Below are 27,247 nucleotides of genomic sequence, written 5' to 3'. Positions count from 1 at the left end.
TCTTGCTTGCTTGTTCCCACACTTAAAGGTACAAGAACACTGGCAGGACAGCCTCCATCATATTACGTAAAAGCAGTCAAAAGATTTTCTTGGTTCACTGGCCAAAGCAGGGATACGATGAGGCAGGTCTTGAGAGGTGAGCTACTCTCATATCCTCTTCTGGAGCTGTCTCACTGCCTCTGAGGTACAAGGTAGGTCTGAGAAGTTTGCTCCTCTCACACCTATGCAGATATTACTTGGTTGGGCTTCAAGGTGGGATGTAGAGGTGTGGATTCTGTGATGCAAGTTGAGAGAGTAATCTTCTGTTGACAGTAAAACTTTGCTGCAGTGGGCTGCAGCAGTGTAAGCTGAGATAGCAACCATGAGAGCAAGAAACTTTTGAAACAGACAATCTTCAGTGCAAGATAGGATTGAGTGCCATCTGTTCAATTCTGCAGTTTTGTCAGCACTGAGTTTGAGTGACAGATTTCCATCATTAGCCAAGACTTGACATCAGAAATTGTCACGCTCAAATGTTTTTTCTTCCTTTTTAGATCCCACAAGTCCCACAAGTCCTTTACTTGTGAAATCACCTGATCTTGCAGAAGAAAACAAAATGAGTTCATCTGTAAAATTTGTAGGGGGAAATACAGTCGGTAAGGATTCATCTTTATTTTCCTACTAGTGCAGTGATCATTTTTAGTAATGCTTGCTTTGCCTGTCAGCATGTTACAGTATGAAGTTTTCAAAAGCAGCTTTTTTGTAGTATTTGAATGCCATGCATGTAGCTTTCTTCACAATATGTACATGATTTGAGAAGCTAATACTTGCAGAAGCTTCTCAATCATGAATATACAATAGAAAAAACTTTTTCTATTCTTTCAAACATTACACATTTGTTCTCGCAGATAAATGTTTATGCTGGGAGAAAAAATTAATGTGTAGCCCTCTGAACATACTGAAAATCACCACGATCTACCTTCCTTCTACATTCTTGGACTAAAACATAACTCTAGGGTGCAATCTGGTGCCTTCTACTCATGTAGTTGCTTATACCACGTAAGACCATGGTCTGTCAATGTCAGTATTGTGTACACTGAAAGCAGAGGTCCTTCATGATACTTTTAACTTGATATGCTAGGGATTGAACTTGGGACCTTCTGCATCTAAAGCAGATGCTTTATCACTGAGCCTTGGCCTTTCTCTGAGGGTTGTGTCTGCTGAACAAAGTATTTGCATTTCACACAAGTAACATCCAGCCCATTGGGAACGTCTCATACATGATATGCTAAACATACTTCTAGAGAAGCCATGAGCACAGTAGTCTTTGCATGGAACCCAACCACCATAGGAGTAGGAATGAAAGAGATAACAGCCTTGACCCCTTGGATATATATAAATCAGGTGAAAAATCAATCTAGTGGAAGTAGTTAAAGTGCATTCTTTACTTGTCCACTGGGTGAAATCTTGGGTACATAAATGTAGTGGTAAGCAAATGACTGTATAGAAATTGTTCTGCTAATAAAGCTGATCAACTCTGTGTTAGTTATGCCCCATATACTTTTATTTGTTGAACCGATGAGATTCATCCCAGTGGAATAATCCAAAGATGTTGAATTAACAAGTATTGTGGCTTATTTCTTCTTTCAGCAGATGGTTACAGCAGCTCAGATTCCTTTACATCAGACCCAGAACATATTGGAAGCACTGTCACTAGGCAACGGTAATTCATTGATAAATATTAAAGATGTTGAGATAGGTATATCCTTCCCATAACCTCCACCTAACACATTACATACAGTGGTGCTTACACTTTCTCAAAACATTGTATGCCTTTTTTTCAAACTTTACTCTCCAGAAACAAGTGTGATACTATTTATCTGTTTATAAAATGCATATGTCATTTCTCCAGAGAGCTTGAGGTAGCTCATTTCTTCACATACATTTTGAGATTATAATTCAAAGGAATACATAGATGTGGAAAGACTTGTTTAGCATTCTGGTGGTTAAACACAAGCAAGTTGTGCTTTGATCTGAAATGGGTTGCACTAATGGAGCCACTATTTTATTGTTTTTATTTTTTTAGAAAGAACAACACACACAACCAGAACCAGAATATTTGTTTCATGCTGCCAGAGAGGGGGAAAGGTTGATCAGATGCAAAGGAGGCCCAAGTTCTATTTTCAGCAGTTATTGTGTACTAGATACAGTCCTTTAGATATGCAAATCCTAGACTGTGAAGAGCTTTAAAGGTCATAGCCAGCATTATTAGATAAGGTTTTTGTCCCCTTGGTTCTGAAAGTAGTATTCAATATACTTAAGTATTTTTGTAACCTGTAGGTTACTTATCACTGTTGTTCATACAGTAGGACAGTTTTCTTTTTGTCAAGCCTGCAGCCTGAAGTATAGATGGAAAATATGCAGCCCTAGGTTCAGATGAAGGGAGGCTGTAACATTTTTTGTTTTTAATTCTAACTCTTGGGAAAGTCCTTGTCACGGTGTACTAGAAAACTCTTCTGTGAAAGCAAAATACACTGTTAACGCTTTGGTAGTTTAACAGCTTGTTGATGGGTCTGTGTCAAAATAAGACCCCGCAGTCTGAATACGGTGACTGTTTCCAGCCTAGGCAGCTCTTAACCCTGGAGAGCAGCCACATTCGTTGCATTGCGGCTGGCAGATCACGTAATTCAACGTTCTGTTTTTAAGTTACCTTCAGTTGTTAACAGTTATGAACAATAGCAGTAAGGGAATGTTAATGTTGTAGTCTAATAGAGGAGCATGTAGGATTTGAGAGTTAGCCATTGAATTTATATAATGCCATTGTTTTTCAGGTCACATTCAGGGACATCTCCAGATAATGCTGCTCCACCTCCTCCACCACCAAGGCCTCATCCCTCACACTCACGATCATCATCATTGGATATGAACAGAACCTTTACAATTACTCCAGGTGCCTGTGTTCAGAAGCTCATGTTGCAATATACAACTGCAACTCAATACATTTTCTGATGTGTGTTGAAACACTTGAATTGGTTTGCCATCTTTTGTAAAACTCTTCTTCTGAATAATAACTGCCAATTTCCAGACCCTGAACCTTGTGAAAGCTTATACCACAATAAATGTGAACTTTTATTTGTTGCTTTCACATGTATAGGATAATGCACTTTCAATACACCTTAGTGATTGTTTGCAAGTGGACTGAAAGAGCATTATTTTACATGTGTGAAAGCAGTCTAAGCGGCTCCTAACATGGCTCCTTTTATGGAACATGTTAGAAGATGGTTCACTTATAAACTTTATAAAAATCCTTTTTTTTTTTCAGATTTGCACTTCAGAGGAAGTTTAATGAACTGCTTAGTTGTGATTGAAGTTTGTTCTTTTTTTAAAGAACCTTGGTAAAAGAAATTTGCAGCTCAATCATAGTCACATTTGCCTCAAAGTACGTTTCAGTTGGATTTACTTCCAAAGGCTATAGTCTTAGGAATTCAGTTCTCTTTCAGTGCATTGAACAATTTGACAGAGCAGGGTGCCTTGTAATATTACAATTAAATGTACTCATGCAATTAGGCCTTCTGGTTCAAACATAATTTACTTTTTTTTTTGTAAACTTTGAAAACCATAGACATGTTACCAAAATTTTCTAAATAAAGCATTGTATGTGCAGAATGATTGTAGAGCTTTTGCTGATTTATGCAGATTGTGGCTGGAGCTTCATGCTGTTTTTAGCTATCTTTTTGTTTTACATAGTGCATTTTTAAGAAGACTGTTCAGTAGGAAGTCAGTGAGCAGGGGGTCGTGTTGTGGGACCAGCAGGCCTTGTGTCCCTTTAAACCGATGACTGCAAGAAAATATAGTGGAGAAAAGCATATGATACGAAAGTTTGTATCTCAATGATTGTTATAAATATCTTTAAAAGTAGATGTGAAATTTCAGCAAGCCATGGGCTGCTATTTTGGATTAAAATGTTCAGCCCCAAGCCTTCCCTTTGCTGGCACACAGCATGGTGCTTTCTTAAAGAACATACAGTAAGCTGTTTATGCCCCATGGAGGCTTCAGTCTGTTCACATCCTCGAAACAATATAGTATGACTGTTGTCGGCTACACTGTACAAGCAAGCTTAAGAAAATGTTTTTATTGTCTGTACAACATGATCTAAAAGGTCTGATCTTGAAGGGTAGCTGTTTCTATGGGGCTCTGGCTCGTTGCTATCACTCGACCCTTGATGGAACAGACATTGCACCAGAAACAAGCCAAACACTTCTTTCTTGGTGGCTGAACAATTGGAAAAGAGCCTAGAAAAACGTTCAGAGTTGCTCATATAAAAAGATCAGTGAGAGGTATTTCAATATTTGTCTGAAAACAGCCATTGACTGTAGTTGTCTACAACATCTCTCTATCTCTTTGCTGAAATCTCTTCTGTTGAACTGACAACCAGTTCCAGGTTTACCAGAAGTAACTATGATAATTAAAACTATACCTCCTTGTCAACTCAGCCCATTAAGGCTGAGCTATTGATTCTCAGGAAGCTAGATAATTGCAGGCATGGAAGCTGTATGAACTTTGAAAAAGCTGTATGAACTTTGAAAAAGGTGGTGGAGGGAGCAGATCCCATCCTTTCCCTCTGAGGTGGAGAGACTCTGTCTTCACATCAAAAAACTGAAAGACTGCCATTTTCATGCTAACCTTATGAGTATGAAGTTTGCCCTTTTTCTTTACAAAGCACCCACAGACTTTCTAGCAGACCCATATACACCCCAGTTTGAGAAACATTTGTTTAAAAGGTAATATGGTTGGTTCATTTGGAAGCCCATACTCTTGGAAAAGACTCATTAGCTATTCTTATCTAAATCTTGTTACCTTATAGGTCAACAGCAAACTGGAGCAATTGCCTGTCCCCCTGCAGTGCCTCCCAGACCTCAACCCTCACAGGTAATACAGTGATTTCTTCTAAGATACCATCAGTTCATACGTTTAGTGGCATTCTTGCTGTGTCTGTCCCATGAGCAATTTTCATCACAGCCAGCATGGTGTAGTGGTTAAAATGTTGAACTGTCAATGGATAGAGCTAATACTGAAGAACAGTTGCCAGATTTGGCCAAGGAAGTTATAGAAAATGCCTTTGTACACAGACACAGGGCTAGCCCACTCCAATAACTAGACATGCCACTAAGGGAATCTAGCCTAGAATAGCACAGTCTTGGAGAGGGGCACAAAACAGAGGAGTAACATAGTAGTATGGCCTTGTGCAGACCAGAAGAGCTGTCTAACTCATATTAATATATACAACGTATTGAGGCCCAAGTGTAGAGAGTGTCTGAGAATGGCAGGCATGTCTAACTTCACAAAAGTTAGAGAATTCAAGGATGGATGTATTGGTGGAGGGCTAAAAGATATTCATATGTATGAGAAACTGGTAATCACAATTTTTTCATAGACCTTGTTAAGATAAGAGGTAGCAAGAATGAACTAACAATTTTATATACTTTTCAAATAATGATAACCTTGTCCAGTGCTACGTATGTAGCAAAACGAGGTGGCAAACCACTGAGATAGTCGAAGAGGCTGCACCATTTCAGATTACAGGGGAGGAATTGTATCTTTCAACAGTAATGTGCATTAATAATGCCCATTAAGTGGGAAAGCAGAATATGAAGGGTTAGGTAAAACATTATTCTTTGATTTGCTATTTTTTAATTTGCAGGGAGTGAGAATTAAAAATGTTATTTTTTACACCTGCTATTGGAAGACAGGGTTAACATACCTGTAACTTATGTTCATCGAGTTCTTCTGTGCCGACACACATGGGTACTGCGCACGCGCAGGCCAGCCGCCGGAAGATTTTTTTATCGCTTTCCCAGCTCCGAAGGGGCCGTTTGCCGCGCGCCTCAGCGACCGTTTCCCGCCCAAACGGTCACATGCTCCTCAGCGGCCAACGGCCCCTTCCCTCAGTTCTCCCTTGCCGCCGCTCAACCAACACACAGAGCCATAGCCCCGATAAGACTAGAGCCATAGCCCAGCCATAGTACAGCGATCTGTGTTGGAGTTCACAGCGGGGTAGGAGGGAGGGTTGTGTGTCGGCACAGAAGAACTCGATGAACATAAGTTACAGGTATGTTAACCCTGTCTTCATCTTCGTTCTTCTGTGCCTCCACACATGGGAGAGTACCAAGCTTCACACAATAAGGAAGGTGGGGTGAAATCCAACTCAATTTTATTATACAACCAGAAAGAAACAAGACAACATATATACACATACACATATGTGGCAAAAGAAAACATACCAACCCCACAACATCCAGCAAGTATAAATATATTTATATATAATATACACTATATACAGCGACTTCACCTCCCCATCGGAGTATATTAACCAACATACTCCTAGGGAAACAAGGAATGGAGGACAGCCCTTGCAACAGCTACATCCTCATTGGCATTTACATCCACAGCGTAATGCCGTACAAAGGTATCGGCGGACGACCAAGTTGCAGCCCTGCAAATATTAGCTAAAGGTATACCCTTGAGCAGGGCCGAAGATGTCGCCTGGGACCGCGTGGAGTGTGCCCTGACACCCAAAGGGCAGTCCACCTTAGCCGTGGCGTAGGCCTTCACAATGGCTGTCACAATCCAACGGGACACCGTCTGTGCAGACGCCCTGCGGCCCTTGTCCTTCGCCCCGAAACACACAAAAAGGTAGGGACTGTTCCTGAACACCTTTGTCCTTTCCAAATAAAAAGCCAAAGCCCTCCGCAGATCCAAACTGTGGAGGGCCTTTTCCCCTTTAGTTGAAGCTTCAGGGAAAAATACAGGCAGAGAAATCTCTTGTGAAAGGTGGAAGGTTGACACCACCTTGGGCAGGAACGAAAGACACGGTCGCAAGACCACCTTATTCGCATGAAAGCGAAGGAACGGGGGGTCTGCCCTAAGAGCAGCCAGCTCGCTGACTCGTCTGGCAGAAGTGATCGCCACGAGGAATGCCACCTTGTAGGAGAGCAAGTCCAGAGGGCACGTAGCCAAAGGCTCAAAAGGGGGCAACATCAACCTGGCCAGGACCAGGGAGAGAGACCACTGGGGCACAGGGGGTGACACAGGCGGGTAAAGATTAAGCATCCCCTTCAAAAACTGGCGAGACTTATGGTGAGAGAAAAACGTGCAGCCATCCACCCGATCATGGAACGCAGAGATGGCCGCAAGGTGCACCTTCAGAGATGCTACACTAAGGCCCTGGTCTTTCAGCTCGCAAAGATAATCCAAGACCATCCCCAAGGGGCTATCTAGAGGCGCCACCTTCCTAGAGGCAGCCCAAGCCTCAAACCTACTCCACTTCGCCTTGTAGGCACGCCGTGTGGAGGGCTTCCTAGCGTTCAGTAGGACCTTCCTGACGGGCTCAGAGAAAACTAGGGACGGGGCCGAATCCGCCAAGCGGTTAGGTGTAGTTTCCTGGGCTCGTGGTGAAAGAGCTCCCCGTGTAGGAGGAGATCCCTCCGGGGTGGAAGGGCCACGTAAGTTCGGCCGGACATCTCCAGCAGCTTCGGGAACCAGAGCTGCCGTGGCCAGAACGGAGCCACTAAGATGCAGTCCGTTTTGTCCCTTTCCACCTTGCACAGCACCCTGGGTATGAGAGGGACGGGCGGAAACATGTAATGTAGTCCCCGGGCCCAAGTAAATTGGAAGGCATCCCCAATAGAGAGGGGATCGCTCCCTGCCCGAGAACAAAATACCTCGGCCTTGGTGTTTGACGACGTCGCAAACACGTCTATGCTTGGGCGACCCCACTTCCGAAAGATCGGCCCAGCGTACTTTGCGTTGAGCCCCCATTCGTGATTCAGCATGTGCACCCTGCTGAGAGTGTCCGCCTGCACATTGTCGGACCCAGCTACATGAATGGCGCGAAGCGTCACCCCATTCCTGATTGCCCATTCCCAAATGAGCGTGGCCTCCCTGCAGAGGATCATGGACACCGTGCCGCCCTGTTGGTTCAGGTAATACATAGCGGTAGTGTTGTCCGTCTGCACCAGCACCTGATGGTTCTGCAAGACTGCTGTGAACGACATAAGTGCAAAACGAACAGCCCTCAGTTCAAGCACATTAATATGGAGACCTTTTTCTCTCTCAGACCACACATCCTGAACACACAGCTCCCCACAGAAAGCCCCCCACCCCTGCAGAGAGGCGTCCGTGGTTACGGAGAACTCGGGATGATGGAAACCAAATGGGGTCCCTTTAAACAAATTAACATCCGACAACCACCAGTTCAGAGAGGATATAACGGCTCTGGGAACAGAGAATTTAGCAGTCGGGGGATGCTGTAAAGCATTGTATCTCCTCACAAACCAATTCTGAAGCGGGCGCATCCGCAGCCTCGCAAAAGGGACCACCGGAGTCGCAGCAGCCATATGCCCTAACAAGCATTGAATCATGCGCACTGGCTGATAGCGATTCCGTTTAAACAGGGTTACCAGTCTCTTCAAAGAACGTGCCCGCTCTGGAGGCAATAAAGCCTTGGCCTCCCCTGAGTCGAACACTGCCCCAATATAAGGCACAACACGGCTAGGTGTCAGCTTAGATTTTTCAAAGTTAACCAGGAGGCCCAAGCGTTCGCAAGTGTCTAGCACCAATGCCACATCTTGCAGAAGCTTAGCCTCCGAGCTCGCCGTTATGAGCCAATCGTCGAGATAGGGATAGATGGTACAGCCCTGCTCTCGAAGAAAGGAAACCACAGGAGCCACGCACTTAGTAAACACACGTGGGGCTGTGGAAAGGCCGAAGGGGAGAACCTTGTAACGGAATACCCGCTGCTTGTAAACGAAGCACAGAAATCTCCTATGCTCCTCCAAGATCCCCACGTGGAAATACGCGTCCTTTAAATCCAGGACAGCGAACCAATCCCCCTTCCTCAAAAGGGCAATTATAGCAGGCAGTGTGATCATTTTAAACTTGGTGACCCTTAGAAAGGCATTTAGGCCCCTAAGATCCAAAATTGGACGTAGACCCCCATCCCTCTTAGGGACTAGGAAGAACCGGGAAAAGAAACCCCTCACAGACTCCACAAAGGGCACCTCTTCCACAGCACCCTTAGCCAAGAGGGACCGAATTTCATCCTCCAGCTCAACCAAGGTATTATTCACCGCACTCAGCGGTGAAGTACACATCGGCAGTTCAGTGAATTCCAGCCCGTACCCCTTATCAACAATTGTTAAGACCCATGAGTCAGATGTTATTGACTCCCATTCAGACAAAAAAGGACTGAGTCTGTCCGAAAAGTTCAGGGCTGCCGCAGGGCCGGGTCTTCAGAACTGCCTTCCAGCCCCTTGCGGATCTTTCTGCTGGGGTGGAGGTTGAGACGAGCGGGGCTTGAACGGCCTACGCCTCCTGCCTTGGTGTTGAGCTGGGGTATACTGGCGCTGCGAAGTAGGATACTGCGGATAGTACGGACGGGGTTGGTATCTGCTGCGGTACTGGTAGGGATTATACCTCGACGAGTACCGAGACTTGAACGTGGACCTGTCCGCCGGAGTGACCCCCAGGGAGCGAGCTGTTTGCCGGTCCTCCTTCTTCTTCTTAAGCGCCTCGTCGGTGGTGGTAGAGAAGAGGGAGTCACCCTCGAAGGGCAGACGTTCAATCTTGGCCCTCACCTCCTGCGGGAGGGCAGTTGACCGCAACCACGAGTGTCTCCTCAGAAGCACCGCTGATGCCATACCCCGAGCCGCCGTGTCAGCTGCATGACTTCCAGCATTCATCTGTTGTTTTGATAATCGTACTGCCTCCGTCTGCAGCAACGACACCACCGCCTTCTTGTCAGCAGGGAGGTCAGTGACATAGTTGGCTAGCTTCTCCCATAGGTAGAGCTGATAGCCCGCCATAATTGTTTGATAGTTGGCTATCCGGAGGGCTAAAGCAGCGACTGAGTATTGACGCCTACCCAGTGCGTCCATTTTCTTTCCCTCCTTATCCGGTGGTACGGAGGAGGACCCCGACCTCTTGTGCTGAATCTCCTCGGCTATCAAGGATGATGGTGGAGGGTGCTTGATGAGAGACTGCCACGTCCCTTGTTTGATCTTATACATCTGTTCGATGCGTTTGGACGTGGCAGGCAGGTCAGATGGTGACTTCCAGACCTTGTCGATGATCTCCTCCAAGCCCTCCAACATAGGAAAACCTACTGTAGCCGGGTTCTCTCCATAGATCCTGCACAGCAGCTTGTCTTTCGTCTTCGGGACCACGGAAGATACATCAATCTCCAAGGCCTTGGACATGCGGGCCATTTGGTCTGCATAAATCCGCAGGTCTTCGAAGGGAGAGCTGGTGGATGGGCCAACATTGTCGTCTGGGGATGGTTCAGAGAACGACTCAGAGCGGTAGCCGGACCCCACATCCTCGTCATCCTCATCAGACGGAAGAGCTGATACTTCGTCTCCTGGGAAGGGTGGGGGCAACCACTCACGACGGCTAGACGACGACGGCCCCGGATCCGATGATCTGAAGCCAGGCGGAGCCCCTTTCCACTGGCACCGAAAGGCCTCAGGCAGATCTGTAGCCTGTCGATGACGCGCAGCCACAGACCGTTCGGATCCGACTCGCTCGGATCCGACACTCCCCTCCGACCAGTACCGCTGACTACGGGCAGACTGTGCAGGCGAAGGATCCCTGGTCGCCTCTCGGATCCGACGACGCGGAGCCGGGCTCGATTCCGGTGTTGGCGAACGCCGCCCACTCGACAGGACCACATAGGCCCCGGGATCCGGCACCTCTTCTTCAAGGAGGGGACGGTCAGGGGAGTCTAGGTGAGGCGACGGTGTAGGTGGAGACACCAGGACCACCTCCTCTGCAGGCCGGCGCCGAGGGGACCGAGAACGATGTTTGGCCTTCTTAGCCTTCTTCTTCGGCACCGATTCGGAGGAAGCTTTCGGAACCGATGTCCTCTTGGTCGACGCCTTTCGCGCAGCCTCCGGTCCCGGGACTGACGCAGGCCTTTCGATCGACGCCGGGGCTGATCGTATCGGTTCCGACTCTCCCGGTTCCGGCCTCGGAGTCGACCTCCCCGGTTCCGACCTCACCGATGCCGACTTGTGCGGGGACTTCGCAGACCTCGCCACCGAGCTTGCCCTCGATGCAGGCTTGTCCGCCGGGCGGGATGTAGCCACCGATTTTGAAGAGGCTACAGAGCCCGCTCGCGACCGGCTCCCGACATGGGTGGAGGTACGACCAGCCTTCTCCGCGGCCCCAGGTTTCTCCGCCTCGGAGGGCCCAGGGGCGTCCAAGACCCGCTGCCACAGTGAAGCCTTGAGGCGGGCGGACCGCTCCTGCCTGGCTTTATGCGTAAAGCCCTGGCAGATCTTGCAAGTGGGGACTACATGTTCCTCTCCCAGACAAAGCAGGCAAAGGCTATGTCCATCCGTTTGGGCCATTTTTGCACGGCACTGGGCACAGTGCTTAAACAGGGCTGTAGAAGCCATTCCAGGGGCAAACCAAAAGCGAAGTCACACAGTCCGGGTCAAATACCTCACCGAGATCAGTCCGTCCAAATCAGTAAACAGAGAGAAGTCAAATCCAGTCCAAGTCAGTCACGAGAAAGCAATCCAAAGCAATCCAAAGCACAAGAAAAAAGCACGGAGCTACAAGCGAACGTTCTCCTCAAGCGGCGGCAAGAAGAGAACTGAGGGAAGGGGCCGTTGGCCGCTGAGGAGCATGTGACCGTTTGGGCGGGAAACGGTCGCTGAGGCGCGCGGCAAACGGCCCCTTCGGAGCTGGGAAAGCGATAAAAAAATCTTCCGGCGGCTGGCCTGCGCGTGCGCAGTACCCATGTGTGGAGGCACAGAAGAACGAAGATGAACACTCTGTTCTATTGTTTCAGAATTTTACCATCTCATTAAGCTGCATGAGTAGTCCTTATTCAGGTTTCTGAGTATATAGAGAACTTGAATATGTCATCTATAAGTTGACAAAAAGATATTTCCTTTTTCTTCAGGCATTTGCCTAGTTCAGATGTTCTTTTTAAATACTTGGTTTGGGAAATACTTCAAATGACAGATGAAATGCTTTCAAACACTGCCTAGGACAAAGTAAAAGGAAACGCTGCAATTAAAAAAAAATGATCTTCATGATCTTTGTCATGCAAATGAACTCAGCAACTACTCCTGAACCTTTTATTGCTGAGCCTCTTGGCATGAAATCTTCTGTGTTCAACTTGTATGCCCAGGGGGAGGAGTCAGCTCTCTTACTCAGGACTTAACATGTAGCTGATGATCTTTAAATAGTCATCTATGCAGTCACACATCCCTCCCTTTCCTTCCCTGCAACATGCACCTTTTTAACTTGCTGCAGCATTCTCTCAGAAAGATATGAGGAGAAGTGAAGACTCCTGCCCCCTAGTCATGCACAGTAAGCATAGACTCTGAAACAGAGGAAGACTGCACCAGCAGGCTTGGCTCTAGAGGATTCAGAATTCAGGCTTTGCACAGGCACAGATCCTATTTATGTGTCTGCATTAGTGATGGGCACGAACCGGGAAAAAAACCTGAACCATGCAGTTTGTGGTTCGTCGCATTTCATAAACCACAAACTTTCACGAATCTGCCCTGGTTCACGAACCAGTTCATTTGGTTCTTGAAAACGTCACATCCAGGTCAGCAAATAGTCACTTTTGGGCCAGCAGAAGGTCTGCAGGAAGCCCATCCCCTGTTGCCTAGGAAACTGATTGATCAGCGCCAGGCTGTCTGCAGTGACGAACCAAAAAACGAACTAAATGAACCAGCCTAAAGTTCACGGTGGTTCGTTAGAAATGGGCTCTGATGAACTGCTGGTTGGCGAACCACGAACCAGCCCGGTTCGTCACGAACTTTGGTTCGTATTTCAGTTCGGGCCCATCTCTAGTCTGCATATATTGCCACTCAAAGAACATTAATTATACCTAAAAATTTGGGCTTTTTTCTTGGTTAGCGGATTTTCAGAACTAAATTGCTATTTTGTTTTGCTTTAGGCTGGAGGTCATGTTCATCGCCCTTCAGATGCTGAAGGTCTGATAACTCATACCAGTACCTCACCTCAACAAATACCAGAACAGCCAAACTTTGCAGATTTTAGCCAGTTTGAGGTTTTTGCTGCATCAGGTGTAAATGAAGAAGAGGATGAAGAAATTGAGAGAAATGCAGAGGTTTTGCAAGTCAGTATAAGTATTATTGTTTCTTCTCTTGCATTGCTGACCTAGTACTTGGTATTGACAGCCCCATAGTCAGATCTTCTGTTTCACTGGTTTATCAGTGCACTCCCTGTTCACCAATATAGGCACTGAAAAGATGCTGAAAGGTAGTGTTAGTTAGACACAGACCAGGATCCAAAGAGTTACTTTAAGCAACCCAAAGGGTTTGGCAATGTTCATTGGGATGTTGGATTTCTTTAAGCAGCAGATCTCTGCACTATATCATAGACTGCTCTTGGCAATCACATGAGTTTCAGAAGCGGTTTGCCATGCGTCATAGAGGCTATTTGAGAATCAGAAGCTCAAACTTCCTTAGATGGGTGGGATTAATTGGATGGTACTATGGATTCCAGTCTTAGTAAGTACTAAATATCTCAAGCACAGCTTCTAATAAGCATTTGGTGTCATTTTCATCCTTAACCAGGTAGCAACAAGATAGTTTTGTGGTCAGTATATCCATTTGGAAGTGCAATTTTCATATATTTCTATACTGCTTTCCTTTCACCTGATAATGGGTATATAGTTATCTAAAGTGACAATGATTAAATTTGTAATCTTAATGGCTGTTCCATTTTCTAGATAATGGTCTGGAGATCAGGAGTGGTCAGTTCCATAAAAGTTGGCGTTCTCTAGTAACATTTGACAGTTATGGATCACTTCTCTAAAACTTACTACAAGTGCTCATTAACTAGTGCTGAACCACTTTCTTTTTCCAGGCGCAATTGGAAGTGCTTGTTTTGACCTAAGTTCTAAATGGACCAGGGGCAGGGTATCTGTGAATGAATATGCCTTAGGATTGTCAGCCATAGTCCAGTTTCAGATGTCTTAAATTTTGTAATGTAGATGGGATGGATCCAAATAAAAGGGCAGTGGTACCTCAGTTATGAACATACCTCATGACCACTACATATGTCCTTAAAGTCCAGGTGAAAACCTAAAACCCTGTTCTCAGCTTTCTAGAACTATGGAATATTTGGGGGGGGGGTTAGTGTTAATTTTCTTGTTGATTTAGTCAGCTTTGTTTTTTGTTTCATTCTTGTATTACTTTATACGTAAACTGCCTTAAAGGCAGGAAGTAAAAATATGGACAATTTTTTCTCAATATAAATATGTAGTAGTTATGTTGCATACAAAATCCAAGAGAGAGAGAGTGGGAAAAGTTTCTTTGCAACTTGAAAATGTTTTTGGTAGGGTTACCAAGAGTCAGAAAGTGGCTTTAGGGTCATCACCCAGTTGATCATTCCTATCCCAATGTCAAAGAAGAAGGACTCCAAACTAATGATGAGAAGATTGTACAGCAGCTAGCTAAAGCAATCTTCTTTATAATGCAATCTTTAAACAACCTCCTGGTAGAACAAAAGAGCATTCTAACTGTTGCTAACAAACAGTTTGTCCCTGCATTTCTGAATTATTTCTCCTTACAGGCAGAAAAACCCTCTGATTCTGCAGGACCTATTAGAGTTGCCAAAGGTGATGGAAGATTAGAGGACAAGGCAGCTTCTAATACCCCTGCAAATGCGGTATGCAAAATAATGAGTTTTGTAGCAGTGAATACGTTCATTGTGTTATTAATTAGAGTGCATTTCATCATACGATGCATAAAGTGTTTATATATACAGAAAGATATAAACAGTGACAGTTTTGTTAGATCAAATATGTATGGTTATGGGGAAACTTTCCTCTATCTTGCTTTGGAACAGTATATAACCTTGTATAACAGTATGGAACAGTATATAACCTAGATGCTCTTGTTTCATGTTGTCTCACAGTCTCCATTGACTTGGGCAATAAGAAGGAGGAACTTGATCTACTAATGCAGATGGAAAGATATGACTTAGTAGGCATTACAGAGACTTGGTGGGACAATTCCCACGACTGGAATACAGTAGTGGATGGATATGAGTTATTCAAGAAGAACAGGAAGTGTCAAGGAGGAAGAGTAATGCTGTATATGAAGGAAGGGCTTGATTGTCAGGAAATACTGGAGAAGGTGACAACCCATTGGAAAATGTCCGGGTGAAGATAAGGGAGGGAAGGATGAGAAGTATTGTGGTTGGGGGTCTGTTATAGACCACCTGACCAAGGAGTTGAGGCAGATTCTGCCTTCCATTAGCAGCTTAGTAGGGTGTCTAAGAAGCATGGCCTTGTAGTTATGGGAGACTCCATTTCCCTGATGTGTGCTGGGAGACTAACTCTGTTATATGTCCAGGGTAATGCAACTTCCTGACCTGCTGGCTGACAGTTTCCTTTCTCAAATGGTGGAGGAAGCGACAAGAGGCTCTGCCATACTGGACTTGATATTAACCAACAAGGAAGAGTTGGTTGACAGAGTAAAAGTGGTGGGAACCTTAGGGAGAAGTGATCATGGCCTCCTAGAATTCCTTTTGCTGCTCTCATAAAAAAGAGCTGTTGCAGGATCAAGCTATCAGCATTCCAGCAGGATGGAAATGTGATAGAGGATCTAAGAAGCCAACATGGATAAACTAAGGAATTAAAAAGAGATCAAGAAATGGAGGGAAGGAAATGCCTCCAAAAACGAGTATTTAGGGATAGCTAGGCACTGTAGAGCAGCTGTTAGAGAGGACAAAGCTCAGAATGAGCTGAGACTGGCCAGGGGGGCTCACCACAACAAAAAGACATTCTTTAGGTACATGAGGAGCAAACAGAAGGTGAAGGGGGCAATACCCCAATTTTTGGGTGAAAATGGAGAAACTGAAAGAGAAGGCAGAAAGGCTCGATGCTACTTTGCCTCAGTTTTCTCCCTGAAGGAGAGAACAGGCCCAACTAGAGATGGTAGTAGGCAAGGTATGGCTTCAGGGCTGCTGGCTGACATGGGCAGAGAAGTTGTGGAGAAGCACCTTCCTGCACTGGATGTGTACAGATCTCCTGGCCCAGATGGGGTACATCCGAGAGTGCTTAAAGAACTTTTAAAAGAGCTTGCAGACCCTTTGTTGATCAGCTTCCAGACCTCTTGGAGAACAGATGATGTACCGGAAGACTGGAGGAGAGCAAATATCATCCCAACCTTCAAGAAAGGGAAAAAGAATGATCCTGGGAACTACAGGCCAGCCAGCCTGACCTCTGTCCCAGGGAAGATACTGAAGCATATATTAAAGGCATCAATCTGCAAGCATTTGATGGACAATATGGTGATACAGGGAAGTCAGCATGGATTTGTCCCCAACAAATCCTGTCAGACCAACTTCATCTCCTTCTACAATTGAGTGGCAGGCTTACTGGATCGCAGGAATGCTGTAAATGTAGTTTATCTGGATTTCATTAAAGCTTTCAACAAGGTTCCTCATGTTGTTCTGATGGGTAAACTAGAGGACTGTGGAATGGACTCTAGGATGGTTAAATAGGGAACTAGCTAGATAACCGCACCTAAAGAGTAGTTGTCAACGGCATTACCTCTGATTGGAGGGAGCTGCTCAGTGGAGTGCCACAGGGCTTGATTCTGGGACCAGTATGTTTCAGTATTTTTCTAAATGATCTGGACAAGGATGTGAAGGGATTCCTCATTAAATTTGAAGATGACACCAAACTGGGAGGAGTAGCAAACACCCTTGAAGACAGGGATAAAATTCAGTGAGATCTGAACACGCTGGAAAAGTGGGCAATTTGAGTAAGATGCAGTTTAACATGGATAAGTGTCAGCATCTTCACCTGGGTAACAAAAATTAAAAGCATGCATACTGGATGAGGGATACACTTCTGGGTTAGCAGTGTGTGTGAACAAGATCTTGGGATATGAGTGGATGGGAAGTTAAATGTGATCCCTCAATGTGATACAGCAGCAAAAAAGGCAAACACAATATTGGAGTGTATTAACAAAGGCATAACATCCAAATCACAGGATGTCATTATCCTACTATGTACCATGTTGGTACATGGTACATGTACCATGTTGGTACATGGTCAGATAATACCGCACTGGGAGTATTGTGTGCAGTTCTGAACACTTCACTTCAAAAAGGATGTGGACAGATTAGAATGGGTGCAGAGGAGAGCAACCAGGATGATCAGGGCCTGGAGACCAAGCCCCATGAAGAAAGACTGAGGGACTTGGGAATGTTCAGTTTGGAGAAGAGGTTGAGGGGAGACATGATTGCTCTTTAAGTATTTAAAAGCTGTCACTTAGAGGAGAGAAGGAACTGTTCCTGTTCCAGAAGATAGGACTTGAAACAATGGGTTTAAACAACAGGAGGGAAAGTACTGCCTGGACATTAGGAAAAACTTCTTCACATTAAGAATAATTCAATAGTGGAATTGGCTGCCTAGGGATATGGTGGGTTCCCCCTCATTGGCAGTCTTCAGGGAACGGTTGAATACTTGTTGGGGGATGCTTTCGGCTGTTCCTGCATTGGGCAGGGGGTTGGACTGGATGGTCTGTAAGGCCCCTTCCAACTCTATACAGTGGGCTTTAGAGAAAAACTTACAGCTATAGAACTAATAGTATATATCAATGTTACATTTATTTTTCTAGGGCAAGGGCACCACACCTCTTGCTCCACCACCAAAACCTATACGCAGAAGGCCAAAATCAGAAGATGAGCTGAGACCAGAAGCTGAGGAGCATACACAGAAAACAGGTGTCATAGCTGCTGTTCTTGCTTCACAGCCATCGATTCCTAGGTAACCCAAGATATATATAACTTTCTCTAATGGATATATTTGTTGATGAAAATGTCTTCGTATTATAGAAGTAGATGTCTATAATATTTGAATTTATTATGTTGCTGAATAAAGAGATCTAACAAGATATCCTAAACACAAGTTCAATGACTTTTTAGTGAACACCAGTAAAACATACTTGTTTAATGTTAAATTCTGTAATGGCAAGGCTTTCAATTCATGTTTTTAAAAATCACATTAAGGCAAATTTGAGTACTAGGTATATGGCTTATTCTAACATTTCCCTTGTTACAAGAATGGCTGTATGCATTTGGCATATCCATTAGTTCGCTGAGTAAACCTTTACAGAGTTGGACTGTTTGAATTTCCCAGCAGAAGTTTTAAGACACTATGATCGCTGTTTCAAAAGGTTACATTCTAGTTGTCTTCACTTCCAAGTTAGTCACATGCATTCTTTCTTGTATTCCTTAAGGAAGGAGATGAAAAATACAATTTTTAGAAAACTGAACTTTGAATATCTTGCCAAGTAAATAGATGCATATATATTTCATATAATTAATAATGTATCAGCCCTTTCATTTGCATGCAACTCAGATTGTTTCAGCAAATGGTTCTGGATGTAAATTTGTAGTTGTCAGTACAGAAAGTCATTATTTATGACAGTATAGTTCAGTACAATATACTTACACTAGAAATAAGCTAGATGACACAAAGGTCACAATACAAAAAACTACAATTCAGAGTGTGTAGTAGGCCTTTGACTTTTTAAAATAGCTTTGAAACATAGTAAGTTTGCAAAATGGCAGTTTGAGATGCCATTTGGTAAGTTTGTCTGCAGGCTGGCCATAGTAATCTGTAGTTGGTCACTGACAGGAGAGAAAATCCATTCAACTAGAAAATGATAGAAGGCTAAGTAACATAATAAACTGCTGTAATTTCAGAATAGCTGCTTAGTTGAGTCATTTGGAAAAAAATTCAGTGGTTTCTGACAACTGTTTTGTGATATATCCCTTCAGATCAGTGGGAAAGGACAAGAAGGCAATTCAAGCATCAATTAGACGCAATAAGGAGACAAATACTGTTTTGGCCAGGCTGAATAGTGAATTGCAGCAGCAATTAAAGGTAAATAATATTTTGGAAAATATTTTAAGGGAACAAGAGAGTATTCAGAGGCCTTCTAAATACACAGTTTTCTTTGGTACCAGAAATCCAGTTGTTCTCTTTGTTAGGGTAAGGGGGTGTTTAGTTACCTTTGAAGGCTGAAAATATGAATAGTTTCCGAATGGGAAAACCTAGCTTTCAACATGTCTTTGTCAGCTTTCCCATGTTCATTTTGTTGTCCCCTTCTTCATGTAGTATAGCCAAGCTTTTGCATTGGTTAGTGATGCATAAGGACCTGCTACTAGCTATTTTAGATTTTTCCCTACCCATATACATGGCATAGCATAGGAGTTTTTTCCCTTTGCACTTCTCCTTTTAAAAACAGAGCAGTTGTGAAATGGATGCAAATAGTCTACACTGAAAAAGGAAGTATGCATGATGAATGTTAATGCCGATAATTGTATCTTTAAAATTTTATTAGTGTTCTTTCCTCTAGAGTATAAACAGATCTGTTCTTTCCAGGATGTTCTTGAAGAGAGAATTTCACTGGAGGTTCAACTGGAACAGCTTCGACCTTTCTCTCACTTATAAGCTGATTGCCGTTAACTGTGAACTGATTAACTTTGAAAGGGGAAATTGGGTAAAAGGCCTAATTAAAGACCCGTATGTTCAGCTCAGTGCACTCTAACATTTTGTGATTGTTTTGTCCTCTGTCCACAGTTGTATTTAAGTAACTTTTATAATTTTAATACAAAGAATTGGAATAAATGTTTCCTTGAATGTTCTATATATTGGCACTGCCATCCCTCCCATTTTATTGGGAACACACGTACAGTCTAAGTTGAAGCCAGGTTTTTACAACTTCAGTGACCTAAATCCCAAACTGGAAATCATTACCTGATAGATTTTTTTGTATTTCACATCATGAATAAAAATATTCTAGGTATCCAAATGGTTACATTTATTAAACACAGAAGCACATGTTATCATAAATGTGCGTTATACATCTATCTTTTGACTGTGAAAGAGAGATTTACCTGCTGTGTTATCAGATCAGTTTCTCGTCACCATTTATTGCAACATTGTTAACTATAATTTCAGACAGCCTGCCATTTTGAATAAACAAATTTATTCAAGTGCCACACACTTGTATACTACTTTGTCATGCCAAATAGATTTGATTATCCTTTTATGTTCAAGTTTTTGTACAACATCACCACAGCTTTACAGTGGTTTTAATTCAAGAGCCTGATTTTGCAGCATGCACATATACATCCCTTTTGTGAAAGGAACAGGTGTTCCTCTCAAGTCAGGCATATTTCCTGAACACCTGTAGTTGCATGATTTGCACATTGCCTTTTTATTAACTGACACATTTACCAGCCTCTGTTGTAAAAGAATCCACGGTCAAGAAATGTGTCAACACTTCAACTCTTCTTTTCCTTTCTGTCAACATATGTGGTTTAAGAAGTTTGGGCTACACTTTCTCCTCATGTCTCCAAGCCTTATTTTTTCTGGCTTATAGACAAGTTGCATTATTAACAGAAAGTTCCCTGACTGTATCTTGCTCTTCAGGTTGATGTACTGTATTAGGATTTGTTGTATATTGTATAATACACACCTTTTGATCTCATATGTAAATTTGCATTAATGCTGACTAACAGCAGATATACTATTTAATGGCTTATTCTGGCTGTGGGATCATAGATGTTAAACTGCATGAATGTATCTCAGCAGAATCAGAACTAGCAATTGTGTGATTTTTACACCAATAAAATAGCACAATATTTTAACTTGGTGAATCTTTTAAAAATTAAGGTGGAATAGATGGTCAGTTTTGTTATGTGTATACAATTATTCTGTGAACTGTTTAATAGAACAGTTGCATTAGAAATACCTTGGTCAACATCTGTGTTCTAACTTTCAATATTGAATTATGATCTGCAAAACTTCTAGTAAACAGAGCATAGCTTTTGGTTTGGCAGCAGTATCAATTTGCAAACAACTCTTTATTAGATGCTAAACATGTAGCATTTTACAAAAAGAACAAAACCAGGTAATCCATTTATTTGATGTATCAAGAAGAATCCAATTAAGTTTGGTTAGTGCATGAATGAATACATCTCATGTAATGCTGTTGATACTGAAAAACTCTGTTCTGTTTGTATTATGTATGAGAAATGTGTATTCATCCATGTATATGACAAGGATGCAGAGTAAGTCATGCAGAAATTGCTTGGTTTGTAGTCTGATAGTACAGAACACCCGTTTACTGGGAGCACGGCAAGTGTGTAGACATTGTGACTGTTTTTGGAAGACTGTTTAAGGCACCACCTTTCTAGTACTGGCCAGGTGTCAGTCCAGTATTTAAAAGACTGCTTCCTTATTCTGTATTCAAAAGAAAAATCATCCTTTTAAAAAGGAAGTTACAGTTTTTTACTGGCAAAGCTTTTAATACTCTTAGTTAAGTTCCTATGGATACACCACTTAACTTTTTCATGTCATTTACTTAATCAGAAGTGGATCTGAACAAAGATTAATAGGAAATAGACTTGTTTTCTGTGTCCTAAAGGTGTAGCGGGCATGAAATCATGTTGCTGGCTATTATAAATCTTAAAAGCTGCTTCCATTCTCTTCAATGTTACAGATGATTGTTCTTTGTAATGCAGAAAGCCATGGGAACTTGTCAGCTTCCTCTGTAGAACAAATCCATTGATGCCTTGGCCCTTGTAGAAGAAAAGCATTCTTTATATCTGTTAAATAGAAATGGTTGATTTTTTAAGGACAACTTAAGGGTGATTTCTCAAGACAAATCTTTCTGACTTCCCTATGTGGCATATTTTTTAAGCAATCCTAAATGGTGGTACCCCTGGGTACTGTGGAAACTGCTAGTGTGTTCCCTAGCATCTGCTACCTTCACCTCTAAAGCAAAGATCTAGTTCTGGCATTCAGTAGGAGGTGATTCAGAAAAGTACAGGTCTTGTGTGTGCAAGGAGCTCTGATTTGGAAATGGCAGCTTCCATCAAAGGAGAGTGCTTGGCTTGGAACCTCCTAATATGTTGTGATTAGACCCAGCCTCCTGGCAACTATATTGTTGGGGCACCAAGTGACTGTTCTCAAAATTTCAGAAGTTCTCACACCTTCATTAAGATTTGGGGAGCCCTCCTATTGAGATATAGAAAGCATATATAAGATGGTTATAAACGCTTTAGCTTTTACAACAGCACAGCTCTTACATATTAGGGCTCATTGTCAGTTCCTTATTCCAGTCTTCTCATGATGTATATTTCTGTATTATTCTGTTATGCAATGTCTAGAAGTCTCTTAGTGCTATGTAAGTTGTAAAGTAGCAGTAATTATTCTACAGAGAAATGAATCCTACCCAAATGTACTAGCTCTTGCAGTTCAAAACCCTTTTCTCATGGAACTAGTGTGTACAGCCATTTTCTGCATTGATGATTGTTTAACATTCTCAAAGAACCCTATGTATATCTATGCAAGACTGTTATATTTGCACTGATCCTAAACATAAAAAAAATCCAATGCACATCATGATAATTTAAGATTAACCTCTGCATAGTTTGCAGAAACGATACCTACACAGGGAATTTCATCCTTGGTGGATCTCCTGTTTGCCATTGTTTTAAATGTTGTTATGCATTTAATAGAGGAATAATGCTGAATGCATAAAAACAATACAATAGGTCCAACTGAGAGGGCGCTTCAGGTGAAAGAACAAATCGAGGTAGTTTGTGAAAGCAGCCACTTTGTATGATATACTGCAAGACTAGACTGCACTATATATGAACAAGTAATCATGAAGGAAAGTGAAAGTAAATTAATCTTTAGGCCCCTTCCAATGAAGGAAGACTAGCTGGCATCCAAAGAATTGCACACCAGTTCTGCATGCATAATGAAGTTTTAGACAAGTTTCTTAAACAGCAGTACAGCATAGTACATAGCATACCATTTTAAAAACTGAAGATTTTCTTTGGTCAGGGCATAGGATCTCCTCCTCAAAGATTAACAGCCTATGAGATTTTGTAAAGTACATGGATTTCTTCCAAAGTTTCTTCAGTAAACCAAAACAGAAGGAACTCCTATAGGTGTTTTACATACTAGCACCTATTTAAGTTATAGTGCCTCTGAGAAACATTTTTAGGCCAGCTATTATTAATTGTTACATTTTTAAGCTAGTATTTTAAGAAACTTCTCGAATCTGTGTAAAACTATTAATTCCTTTTTGTTTTGAAATTCCACAGAAGTTAACTGCATTTTAGTTAGCCAAGGTAATGTTTACTACCAAATTTAAGCTAGAAATTTTAAATCCTAACAGATTGGTTTTATGTGTTTGTATCACTTGGGTATTTGAAAAACATACATTTGGACTCTGGAATATCTTCAACAAAGAGCTGATGAAGTGTCACCACCTCTAAAAACTGGTGAGTCACTTTTACACTCCATTCAAAAGATTTGTGAGAGATGCTTCGTCGAGAGAGAACCAATATATCGTTGAAAAGGAAAAGGCTGAGATCATGGGTATGTTCGTAAAGCCTGTAAAAAGGAAAACAAGTTATCTTCCAAACTATTTAAATACAAGGATATTAAAACAAAACTTCTAAGAACCTGGGGGGACATGTTACTTGAAGGCATGGCTGCCTGAAGCTTTCCATTCGGGGAGAGACAATGTAGCTTTGATTAATGGCTGGAGATCTTTCTCCAGCTGATAAATCATTCTGGATAAAGAGGGATTGTGAGTTTAACCACTTGTGCTCCGTTTGACAACTATGCTGAAGGTTTTACTGCGCAGGTTCCTGGGTGGTGACTGGAGATTGGATTGTCGGGAAACAGACATCTACTTGCAGCTATGATTGAAATTTAAAGGCAAGTCAATCCTTGATCTTAAACTTAAGAGCTAAGCAGCTCTCCGACACAGCTATTTCTTCTGTGGTGAGATAATACTCTGCTTTCCTGGACTTTTCTCTATTTTTTTCAATTGAGATAAGAAGAAGAATGCATCATTAGCAGAAAGCTTTTAAACTACATATGTGATGAGAAAGATTTAACGGACTAAGGGAAACCAAAATATAGTTTATCTATAATTTGTGAATTTGTATTGGGAGAAAGTATTTTGGCTGGACTGGATAAACCAAATTACATAGAAGGAGCTAAGGCTGAAACACCGGCCTTGAAACTCCAGCTGGAATGTAAAGAAAGCTAATAGTAAACATCTATGAAAGGCTTTACAGATTATTTATAGAAAAACAGCCATCTGGCAGAAAATGTCTCAAGGCACAAGGAAACACATGATTTCAACAGACATCACACCTACAGATTTGATGCAAAACCTTTTTGATCAATTAGGAGTCAAATTTGATTCATTTGAAAGGAAAATGGAAGACAATTTTATGAAACTTAAGGCAGATGTAACTGAACAAATTAAAAATACCGCAAGATCTGTTAAAAAACCTCTAATGATGTAAAGTTGAGCAATCAAGTGGAGATCCTGGACAGCAGAGTAGCAGTGTTTGATAGAGAGTTGGAGAAACATCAAGATGATAATAACATTCAATTTATATACCACCCTTCAGGACAATTTAATGCCCGCTCAGAGCAGTTTACAAAGTATGTTATTATCCGCACAACAAAACACCCTGTGAGGTGGGTGGGGCTGAGAGAGCTCCTAGAAGCTGTGACTGACCCAAGGTTACCTCGCTGACTTCAAGTGGAGGAGTGAGGAATCAAACCTGGGTCTCCAGATTACAGTCCTGCGCTCTTAACCACTACACCAAACTGGCTCTCTGGCTTTATTGGAATCAAGGGAGAAAGAATATGCTCTGAGACTTCGAGGCATTAGGGAGACACCAGAGGAAGATACTCAACATAGGGTGGTCAAGATTTCGGCAGAATGTCTTCAGTTGGACATCTCAAGAGTTGATATGGAAATGGATAAAGTATATACACTAGTGGCCAAAATTGTGGAAACCTTTTGGGAAAAGTGCATTTTTGAGGTTTGATATGTTCCCTCTAAACGGTGCAGTGTTGTGAGCCAGAAATCCAATTTGTGAGCAGCAACTTACAAATTGTGAGCGCGCGTTTTCAAAAACCAGAATCCATTTGATTAAAAGACTTTTGATTTAGGTTGTCTGAGGCATTGGTATTGGGTGCCATCAATATGCTGATGACACCCACTTAGGCATGTGGTTCTCAAAAACTTATGCCTCAATAAAGTGGGTTAGTCTTAAAGATGCTACTGGACTCTTTACTATTTTGCAACTACAGACTAACACCGCTAACTCCCCTGGATCTACGGGGGAGAAGAATTGTGCGTCATCCAGCACCGCAATGCACTCACTCACTCGCTATTCCCTTCTATGTTTTATATAAAAAGGTGTTGTGAAGCATGCCTGCGAATGGCTCAGACACCATTTCTTTCCACATGCATCAGTGTATTGCCAGAGTTTTCTTTGCATTTTGGGCAACATCAGGCAAATGAGCTTCAGTAAGGGTTTCTTTTTGCCCACAAGCAAATCCTAAACAGAATGTGATGTGCAGTCATCCCTCCCTCTGCTCTGTCTGTTGGCATTTCCTGTCTCTTCTGTGGCCAGGTCTGCAGAAAGAAGAAGAAAGCTGGCTGAAGTTGCAGGGGGAGCACCTATTTAGCTTCCAGCTGAGAGCTGCCTAGAATTGGCCTTTAGTCACCCTAGAGGCTTCATGGCTTTAAAACTCTTTCCTCTTTGTGAGTTATGGTCATGGAATCTTTGAAATGAAATCAAGTCATAAAGCATAAAGTCAGCATTGAAGTCCTGCCTTCTCCTTGCTTGCCATTCTGTTTTATTACACTGTACTGGAATTATCTATTCTCCCCTGAAGATATAAGCAGAATGCCATTGATGTACAAAAATACTGGTAAAACTGAGGCCTCAGCTCCCCACTCCCCATGGAGTAATTTAACTAGAGGACAGCCTGTCGTACCAGCCCATGTAAAATTTCCAGATTCAGACCCTAGCTCTGTCATGAATTTTCCTTGCCATGCAAGTCTTTGTGGCCTTGCGGATGCCCACCGTGTCTCCTCTTCCACACCCGGCAAAGGGCCTGGGAAAGGCCGTGCTGGCGTCTGCTGCGGCTCTTCCCCCAGAGCCTGGTGAGGGGCCGGGGAAAGGCTGTGCGGGTGCCCGCCATGGCTCTTCTTCCAGAGCCCAGAGAGGGGCTGGGAAATGGCCATGCGGGCGCCTGCCGTGGTGCCTCCTCCAGAGCCCAGCGAGGGGCCAGGGAAAGGCCGCGCGGGCGCCTGCCACAGCTCTTCCCCCCCTGAACCTGGCGAGGAGCCAGAGAAAGGCCATGCAAGCGCCTGCTGTGGCTCTTTCCTCTGATCCTGGCGAGGGGCTGGGGAAAGGCCGCGTGGGCGCCTGCTGTGGCTCTTTCTCCAAGCCCGGCGAGGGATTGGGGAAAGGCCGTCCAGGCGCCTGCCGTGGTGCCTCCTTTAGAGCCCGGCAAGGGGCCGGGGAAAGGCTGCACGGGTGCCTGCCGCAGCTCTTCCCCCAAGCTCAGCGAGGGGCCGGGGAAAGGCCGTGCAGGCGCCTCCCACGGCTCTTTCCCCTGAGCCCGGCGAGGGGCCGGGGAAAGGCCGTGTGGGTGCCTGCCATGGTTCTTTCCCCCGAGCCTGGCGAGGGGCCGGGGAAAGGCTGCGCAGGCGCCTGCTGCAGCTCCTCCTCTAGAGCCCAGCAAGGGGCCGGGGAAAGGCTGCGCGGGTGCCTGCCATGGCTCCTCTCCAGAGCCTCGCGATGGGCTGCAGCTCCTCCTCCAGAACACAGCAACGGGCTGGGGAAAGGCCACATGGGCATGTGCCACGGCTCCTCCTCCAGCGCCTGGCGCCTGCCGTGCACTGGGGCTTCTAAGCTCTGCGCTGAGTTGTGACAATTCCTGCACCATAGCATAGGAGCGTATGTTGGCAAGAACTCTGCTCATAACACCACTTTTTTAAAAATAATACCATAAAGTTATATATCAGTGGAAAGATAATTTAATCAAGAATGTAATGCAACAAAGTTTGTTCAATTATCTGTTCTCTATCAAATGTTTTAGCCAAATAACCAGGAAAAGGAAGCACAAGTTGCTTAAGTTGATATGAAGTAGCTTTCTTTCGTTTGAATGTAGCCAATGAGCATGAGTCTTTAGAGAGCCAATCAGGTGTCATCTTGTTTTGGCAATGAGCCAATCAGGTTACAGTAGGATTCAGCTATTGATATCATGTATTGGAGCTGAGAGGAGGTCGATGGTTGTTGTGGGTTTTCCGGGCTGAGAGGAGGTCATTTGTCTGTGTGTTATGTGATT

The 27,247-nt window shown here is 43.5% G+C and overlaps 2 protein-coding genes across 7 annotated transcripts in view; one reads left to right on the top strand and one right to left on the bottom strand.

Annotated features, from left to right (window-relative positions):
- The window catches only part of REPS1 (RALBP1 associated Eps domain containing 1), a 61,660-nt gene extending 40,954 nt beyond the window's left edge, over positions 1-20,706 (top strand). For 3 of the 5 annotated variants that reach the window (XM_054985535.1, XM_054985543.1, XM_054985516.1), the window contains 9 exons: positions 534-635; positions 1,630-1,702; positions 2,811-2,929; positions 4,844-4,908; positions 12,959-13,141; positions 14,602-14,697; positions 17,664-17,812; positions 18,829-18,934; positions 19,436-20,706. In XM_054985535.1, coding sequence (XP_054841510.1) covers positions 534-635; positions 1,630-1,702; positions 2,811-2,929; positions 4,844-4,908; positions 12,959-13,141; positions 14,602-14,697; positions 17,664-17,812; positions 18,829-18,934; positions 19,436-19,504 — 962 coding nt within the window. In that variant the 3' untranslated portion in view covers positions 19,505-20,706. The remainder of the gene's footprint in view (positions 1-533; positions 636-1,629; positions 1,703-2,810; positions 2,930-4,843; positions 4,909-12,958; positions 13,142-14,601; positions 14,698-17,663; positions 17,813-18,828; positions 18,935-19,435) is intronic. The other 2 variants (XM_054985552.1, XM_054985525.1) reach the window with 1 other exon arrangement.
- Positions 20,707-20,935: 229 nt separating this feature from the next.
- ECT2L (epithelial cell transforming 2 like) overlaps positions 20,936-27,247 on the bottom strand; it is a 67,923-nt gene continuing 61,611 nt past the window's right edge. The window contains exons 21-22 of one of the 2 annotated variants that reach the window (XM_054992985.1): positions 23,295-23,467; positions 20,936-21,666 (exon numbers count right to left, since the gene is read on the bottom strand). In XM_054992985.1, the coding sequence (XP_054848960.1) occupies positions 21,527-21,666; positions 23,295-23,467 (313 nt within the window). In that variant the 3' untranslated portion in view covers positions 20,936-21,526. Of the gene's footprint in view, positions 21,667-23,294; positions 23,468-27,247 lie in introns of those variants that run through there. The other variant, XR_008597962.1, reaches the window with a different exon arrangement.

This window comes from Eublepharis macularius, chromosome 1 (assembly GCF_028583425.1).
Source record: "Eublepharis macularius isolate TG4126 chromosome 1, MPM_Emac_v1.0, whole genome shotgun sequence".
NCBI classification, from domain to species: domain Eukaryota; kingdom Metazoa; phylum Chordata; class Lepidosauria; order Squamata; family Eublepharidae; genus Eublepharis; species Eublepharis macularius.
The sequence above is the reverse complement of the archived record's forward strand: the minus strand, read 5'-3'. Positions and strand labels throughout refer to the sequence as shown.